Here is a 7,937-nt window from a genome sequence, read left to right as displayed (position 1 = left end):
CAGTATAAATAATCAAAATAAATTATTTTTCTTAGTTCACATCATAGCCAAATCATGTTGAAATAATCTTGTAAAATAAAACTAACCACTCCCTAAATAAGTAATTAAAAACACCAAACACCTTAGCTTTACTTATCTCATGCACAAGTTGCCTTTATAAAAGAGGAAGTGTCTTATAGCAAACAAGTCAAGAAACAGGCATTAATAGTCAGATTTGCAACTGTGATTATTTGTTTTGAAGTTTTTCTACCATGCTATTTTATACTATGTTATTATTAAAATAACATCTGAACAAAACCTCTAAGTATCATAGCTAAAATGAAGATACCTATTAATATCTTATATACATTGAAATGAACAAATTAAAGTCATATGATAGATGTATTGAGTAAATCTGGGCCCTAAAATAGGTTAGATTTTGTATTTATATTAAAGATTCAAGAGTCAAGCAAAAGCACTACATGAAAGGGGCTCTGGACTTGGAACACTTTGTTAACAGAAGCAAATTCTGCTTCTTTGTATGACAAGAATACGATCCTGCTTACCCATGTACTACAGAACACAGCTTTCTACCTACATTCATGAAACAGTCTTGGTAGTGTTAACTTTTGAGCTAGATCTCTATGCAACTCTAATCATTCTTCCAAACCAGAATCAAAATTGCGTAGAAGTACTTACTCAAATACCGAGCTGTCATTCTGATCCCCCCATATCAGGATCTCTGTTATAGAACGAATAGTCTCTACCAGCAGGTTGCGGTTGTGATCTGTTACTGTTGTATTTTTAGTCAAAACATGATACATGTACCTAAAAGAAAAAACAAGTAATATTGCTATCCTTCCACTTCCACATGCACCATGTTTGCCTTTAGTCACTGTAACTTAGTGTAGACACATACATATACACACACACTATGTCTAAGCACTGTACTATTTTAAAATCCTAACATTTCCTTTTAATATTGATGCAGAGAGAAAAGTAATTGCTAAACAGAGTGTGTGACAAGTGAAACAAATCCATAACTAGCCAGGTGAGTTAGCATAACTACAAATGATGTAACACTTGTTCCATGGTTCTTCCTATGGCAACATAGTGAATTTCTCCGGAAGTATGTTAAAGTCAAAGGACTGATCAGCAAGAAAATGGAAAACCAGAAGAAACAGGTAAGCATGCAGTAGCTAATATGGGAAAGTAATTCTGGAAAGAAGCACAGGCAGATTTAACTAGAAAAGTTAGATGCCTTCTCTTGTCTGCTGAGACACTTTACAAGCTCACATCAATTTGATGGTTAATAATCAGGACTGTCAAAGACCATTCATTCATCTTGGCAAAACTCAATCATCAGTTCTCTGGCCCTTCAAGCATAGAACTACTGATCGGAAAGGTGGCAAATTCCATCTTTACCATCTCAAAGGGCAAGAGTTTAAGGCCATCTAGTGAACTTCAAAAAAACTTATGTCTACGTTACACAGGTGACAGGAAGCTAAATAACATGTGAAAGGCTTATATTGTAAGAATTTTGCTCAGTCAAGTAAGCACTTTTTTTTTTTTTCCAAAATAATATGTTACAAAGATTACCTCCCTTTGACCTAAAAATTAAAAGGGGGAGCAGGGAGGCAAATTCTAATAAAAGCACAAAGATCACCATTGCTTTTCTCTGTTTTTTGGGGGGTTGTTTGGGTTTTTTTGTTTGGTTTGGTTTTTTTTTTGCTTTTATATAGTAATAAAGAAAAAGGATGGATGTAAGAAAGGTACATAAGACTGGACATAATTAAATTTAAAAAATATAATCACAGAAATTTCCTGACATTTTAAAACTGTAAGAGTTTAGATTACAAAAGACATCACATACTGTTATACTGCAATCTACTGGAAACTGGAAGCAATGCCTGAGCATTCAGGATTATCTGGGCAATATACTCACAAATGGTTGGGAAGGAAGACAGATTTTCCATACTGTCAACCTTCCCATGAAAAAAGGAGTTAATCAAAACCCCCAGGATCTATTTTTGGGAAAACAGCCTGTGTGTCCTGACTCTGGGGCAGCCTATCATTATTGTTTCATATTCCTTGAAAGTTTCTTCTGTGATTCTGGTTGAAATTTCAGGAATCTTATTAGTATGATGGAGTTTAAAAGTTCAAGAAGCCAATTTTTCAGCAACAGACCCAAAGACCTCAAACAGCTATTATGTAAAAGAAAAATATTTGGCAATTTCGCCAAGCTACTGTAGGATTCCAGGAAACGCTGTGCATTTCTAAAATAATTTTTTTTTATATCTGGTTTAAAGTAAGTTTCAAAAGTTTAGGTCAAAAATAGACTCAAAATCATATTTCAAAAAAACCCAGTATTCCCATCAGTTTTATCTACACTAAGAAACAATCACTGCACAGGGCAAACATGCACCTGGAGACTAAAACACCATTTAACTGAACACACATATCAGGTTGTTCCAACTAGCTATTAGACTAAACAAGATATTACCTTGTTTCAGAACCTTTTTCATGCTTGCATTCAGTTTTAAAAAGTTTGATCATATTTGTAGTTTATTTCAAATTTGCAAAATTTGGTTTGGGGAATCTTCTTCAACCACTGAGCTGCCAGTCAATTGACCAGAGCTTCACAAGACTTGTTGCAAGACATAGTCCATCCTCATAAGCCATGCAGGAAGCAGAAGCTATTTCAGAGAAGTTTATTATGCTGTTATAGTAAAATACTATATGCTTGTTAATCTTGATATTGCTTAATCATCATACCATGTTGAGTACTGCACAAGGACACTGAGAAGTAAACAATCTCTCAGATGTTCACAGTTTTAACAAACTTGATATACCGCATGCTCCCTTCCCTCCCCCTGCCAAAATCAGCAATGTGATGAAGTCTACATCACATTAAGGGTAACCTACCAGAGAGCAGAGGAAAAGGAAAGAAAAAGGGAAGAGATAGCAGGAGGGGGGAAAAGACTGGCTTTTCATACTCTTTCTCCGCAGTAAAAAATTCTCTCCCCCTCTTCACCTCATTCTTTCCCCTCACCAATCAATACCCATTTTCCAAATCCAGAGCAGAAACTGCTCAGACTGAAACCATTCTAGGAAAAGGTGATTCATAGCTATCTCCTACAGCCGTAACTGCCTGGTCATGTGCCGTACCATAATGGAAGTTGCTAACTAGTAAGGGTAAAAGCACCCTCAAATCCTCTTCAACTAATCCGAGGATTATGGTTCAAGATTCCTTCTACGGAGACTGACAGCACCACGGCTCACAGTGAAGATGCACAAGTTTAGGTCTGACCACCTATGAGAATTCCCGAGGCTTTCTAAAGGAGTACCTGCAAAAACTTCCCATTATAGCACTACATGTATTATCAGGACAGTGAAAAGACAGAGCAAAAAACGAAGTCACTGCTCTGAGCATGCATCAGTTAATGGAACAGTGAACAGCTGAAGACAGAAGGCAATTAAATCAGAGCAGTTCATTCCACAGCAATCTGTATGGTAAGTATCTTCCCCGAGAGAGATAGTTTAAAGAGAGTAATTAATACTACACTACCTCACATACTATAGCCTGTTTATTCAAAGTCATATATAAATTATTGTATCAGTGAAGATATATTTCTCATTAATAAGTTACAACATGCAAACGTGGGAATACAGTTTACTCCAACAGCAGAACTCTGGGAATGGGAAGCAGTGGGAAGAATTACATGCTGTTACCTCTCCTCAGGAGTCTATGGGACATAGAGCATTACAAATGCAAAAAGCAAGAAACATTTAGTAGTCAGGACTACATTAACTTCAAATGAATTTACTTAACATCAACACTACTGCAAAGCTCCTCGATTTGCTAACACACTGATGCACTTAGAAAACCTGGGCTTCACGTAGAAGCTATTCCTTTATCCACTTGAAAATGAATGAGAAAGCACATACATACTTGTTTCTCCTACCAGACACGCAACATACCGTAACATGAGAACATAAAGTACCACACAAACCCACTATCTTTATATTTACATAAATCTTTCAAGCCTATATTTAAATGCTGACTACAAAGGGGTCAAGTTTGTGCTCCAAAATGCTAAACCCTCAAAGAGGACGTTTTTGTCCTCTCTCTCTCTCTAGCTGGTGATTGGGTTCAAACACACACCTAACAAAACCCCACCATGACATAGGAAGTGTCAAAGCACCTGATAACATCAAAATCAGCGGGAGATTTTGCCAGCAACTTAACAAGTCGAAATTCTGAACATTTTTCTGGTAAGAAACCATACTCAACAGGATAACATAACTCAGGAATATAGAAAGTGTGTATTAATGACCTTACTACTTATTAGTTAAAAAAACCACCCTAAAATATGTCAGAGTTTAGAAAGTCAAGCACTCAAATTTAAAAACCCCAGACTTAATCATAACATGCTTGCCTCTCCATGCTGCCTGTAACTATGTAATTACACATTGTTCTCATAGAGGAAACTCGATGGATAGGATGGACAGTACTTCAGGAAATGAATCAGCTGTGAAACAAGTCTTCAACCATACATGTTTATGGACATTGCATCTGACCAAGTCATGAGAAATGTTCAGCACCTAACTCTAATGGTATAAAACCTTCTGTGCAATCAGTATGCAATTAAAATTCCAAGTGTAGAAGCAACAGTGGGAAACATAGTTGAACAAGAGGGCAATGTAAAATATCTCTGAGAAACGTAGGAAAAAATTTTGCATCTAGAAACAAAGTTACTAAGTTTAAGTTCCAAAGCCTTTCACTTTAGCAAGAACACCAGAGATATTACCAGATGAACTCTTCAGAAATGGTTACGATATCACCACTTAAATACTGGGGAAAATTACATGAATCCTCTTCTTCCATTCCAATGCAAAGTCAAAGTTTGTGGACAGATGGGGAAATAAGATACAGTTACACTCTCAAGGAGTTCTGCTAAGGTTAGAGTACCCTCAACTGGGCAATATGAAAGACTTTTTGGTACTTTAACCATAGGTCACAGCTCCTAAGGTGAGGAGCTGCAGAAGCAGAGTACAGTGACTATCACAGTCAGTGGCTGGAGAGAACGGCAAGAAACCCTGACTGACATGGGAACACCTGGTGTACGTGCAAAAGCAGGCCACGAGAAAGAGAGGAACATGCAGCTCGTGAGAAAGCACTAACTTCAGGTTTGTGTAGCAAGAAAAACTGCTGCCTAAACCGGACGTGACGTATTTGCTTTTAGAACTGGAAGCATATAATAAACAGAGCAGAGGGCTATATAAAGGGAGGAAAAAAAGGTCTCATTTTAAACTGCTGGATGCCACCTTTAAGAAATGGATTCTGGCCTTGTTTCAGACAATCTCCTGTAAAGATAAGTCATTTCAGACCATTTTCACAAGCAATCACTAACATTACTCCTGTTGCCAGAATATTTAGACTTTCTCCATTTATTAAGTTATTGACATTTCCTCAATTACTAACCAAGCCTAACAAAAATATCAAGTTCTCAAAAAAATTATAGTCAGATGCACTCAGGTAGTGCAGAGTCCATGCAGGCAGTGCACAGAGGCCATTTCACAGTCTCTCTAGTTCTAAATTCAACAAGACATGAGAAAGTTGGATTAAATTTTAACTCTTTTCCTAGACCAAGAGACTCTACCAAAACACTTAATACAACCAGCCTCATAATTTTCCTTTAGCCAATCCATTTTATTGTTTACAAAATGTTTGCAAAATGTTTTAATGTTTGCAAAAGACTGAATAATAAAATTTCAAGACCAAGCCTCAAACAAACTGCATTAAAGCTATTGAGGAAGGAAGTTCTATATCCAACATTTACTGACAAAAAGCAGTAACTCTCTCAGAATTACTAAACAGGTGTATTTACAATTTAAACTAAATTCTATATTATGCATGTTAAAAAATAAAAATATTCCCATAAGGATAGCCCAGGCTAATTTCACTCTTGCAGCATGGCATAATATATCTTTTATGAGCTAAGCTAACCTGTAATAGCAAGGATGGTGCATTCTACTCCACTCACATGGAGCACAACATGGGGTTTCAATGAGTTGAAAAGATGAGAATGCAGGCAGCTCAGCATGATGGTGACCTTACCAAGACTGACTTTCTTGTAGGACCCTGAAAACAAAGGTTCTTCACCCTTTTCCCTTCTGTTGCTTTTCCTACTTCAACTGCTACCTTAGAAAAACCCTAAATCTCACTCTACCACTAGACAGCTACCTTTGCTGTTGACATCTAGCTAGAAACTGAAATTCATACAGCCTAGCAAAACAAACACTTAAAATGTACATAGCCTAAACAGAACAAAGGTCTCGGCTGTTCTTTACATACTACCATTTTAGATTTCATAATTAAAGAAATCACATGCAAAAAAGCAAACAAACCAAAGCTATTATTTTGGTAGAGAACTATATAACTCAATTCTCAGATAAGAAGTCAAGCACAAACCGCAACACTTAGAACTAAATCTCCTTTTTCCTGCAAATCAAACAGGGTTAATCACTTTTTCTACCCTCTGTGGCCCCAAGAGAACATTTTTCTTGCCTGAAAGATTCTAACAACCTAAAATCTCTCTCTCTCACCAGCCTACTTTTTCTAAACTTAAACTGAATTTCCTCAAATTTCATCATGCATCAGCATTCTTGCTCTATTTTCCAGTGCAATATCAAAAGCAGACAGATCTAAAGCTCCACTAGTGCTGAGTTGTACCCAGCGACAACCCCTTGTATGTTAAATAGAAGAGTCCCATGTTTGTATCTGAGGATGACTTCTCTCGTTTTTCCTGCAATGCCATATCATGTTGATTTACTTGTCTGACCTACCATGCTTTCAAAATTATTCTGCAGTGCTACTGCCTCATCCGTTTTTATTTATGAACTGGATTTCCCTGTCTCAGGTAAAAAGTAATGCATTTCAATTAGTCTTGCTGGGTTTGAACATTTTTCCAGTTTAGAGGCAAGGACCAGAATCCATAAATCATCTTGATAAAGTAATTGTAAGAACCAAATCTTGTATAAGTGCATCTTGCTCATTACTGTCAGACACCATTTGTGTCCTCCTTGTAATATGACTGTTAAAAACTACCAGCCACTTATTTCTCAATAAGCTATTTATTCAGTGATTTCATTTAGAAAATGCTTCCCCTCTTAATGACCTCCTTTTCTCGTTCAGTAGAAAAAGAAGTTATAACAGCAGGTCTCATTTTTCTGGCAACAGCAGAACCCCTAAAATGGAATAGAGAATTGTAAATTGCTTTATCCCTTGCCGTCATTCCAACTCTCCAGTGGCACAGCTCAAAAAAACTATTCCACCTTCTGCAGTCAGCAGTAACACAAGGATGTCAGATTCTGGAGACTAACATTCTCAAGCTGAGCGGCTTTACATTTGCGCCTGCTGCTGAGCCCTCTAAATAGGGTACATCCCCCGGACCTGCAGAGCCACCATCCTGACTGCCATGAGTCACTGCTGACTGATCCCCACACACACACACCTCAAAAGGTCTATATTGTTTATAGGCTGGGGCCAGACTCCTCACTTCCCCATTTTAGCCACTACCAGGAAACAAAGTTCTCCCTCAAGGGGAATATATTTCTTGTATTTATCACCTCTTACACTCCACTCCATTGAATGAGTCTGTGGCATTATTAAAAAACCCAGACAAACGCGTACCGCAGCCATGAGTGTGACATGACACCGCGGAACTGCGTCTGCCCTGAAGACGTTTTGGGACGAAGAGGCAGAATCCCGTGAGAAAGACACCAACCCCCACGGCCCAGAGAGCCTCCTTCGCCGCTGGCGAAGGGCTCCGGGAACTTTCGGCTCGGGAGAGCTGCGCCAAAACGCACAGGCCAGGAGAGAGCGAGCGACTGTGGAGCGGCACCTGCCGAGCCGCCTCCCTCCTCCTCCTCCGGGACGCCTCCGAGCCACCCCG

General features: G+C 38.2%; 1 protein-coding gene across 5 annotated transcripts in view; it reads right to left on the bottom strand.

Moving 5' to 3' along the window:
- CLEC16A (C-type lectin domain containing 16A) overlaps nt 1–7,765 on the bottom strand; it is an 80,807-nt gene extending 73,042 nt beyond the window's left edge. For 2 of the 5 annotated variants that reach the window (XM_026858654.1, XM_026858657.1), the window contains exons 1-2: nt 7,676–7,765; nt 679–807 (exon numbers count right to left, since the gene is read on the bottom strand). In XM_026858654.1, the coding sequence (XP_026714455.1) occupies nt 679–807; nt 7,676–7,695 (149 nt within the window). In that variant the 5' untranslated portion in view covers nt 7,696–7,765. The remainder of the gene's footprint in view (nt 1–678; nt 808–7,675) is intronic. The other 3 variants (XM_026858655.1, XM_026858656.1, XM_026858658.1) reach the window with 3 other exon arrangements.
- Nucleotides 7,766–7,937: the final 172 nt, after the last annotated feature.

Source organism: Athene cunicularia (assembly GCF_003259725.1).
Source record: "Athene cunicularia isolate RWA chromosome 14 unlocalized genomic scaffold, athCun1 chr14_part1, whole genome shotgun sequence".
Lineage (NCBI taxonomy): Eukaryota > Metazoa > Chordata > Aves > Strigiformes > Strigidae > Athene > Athene cunicularia.
This window is presented reverse-complemented; position numbering and strand designations above follow the sequence as displayed.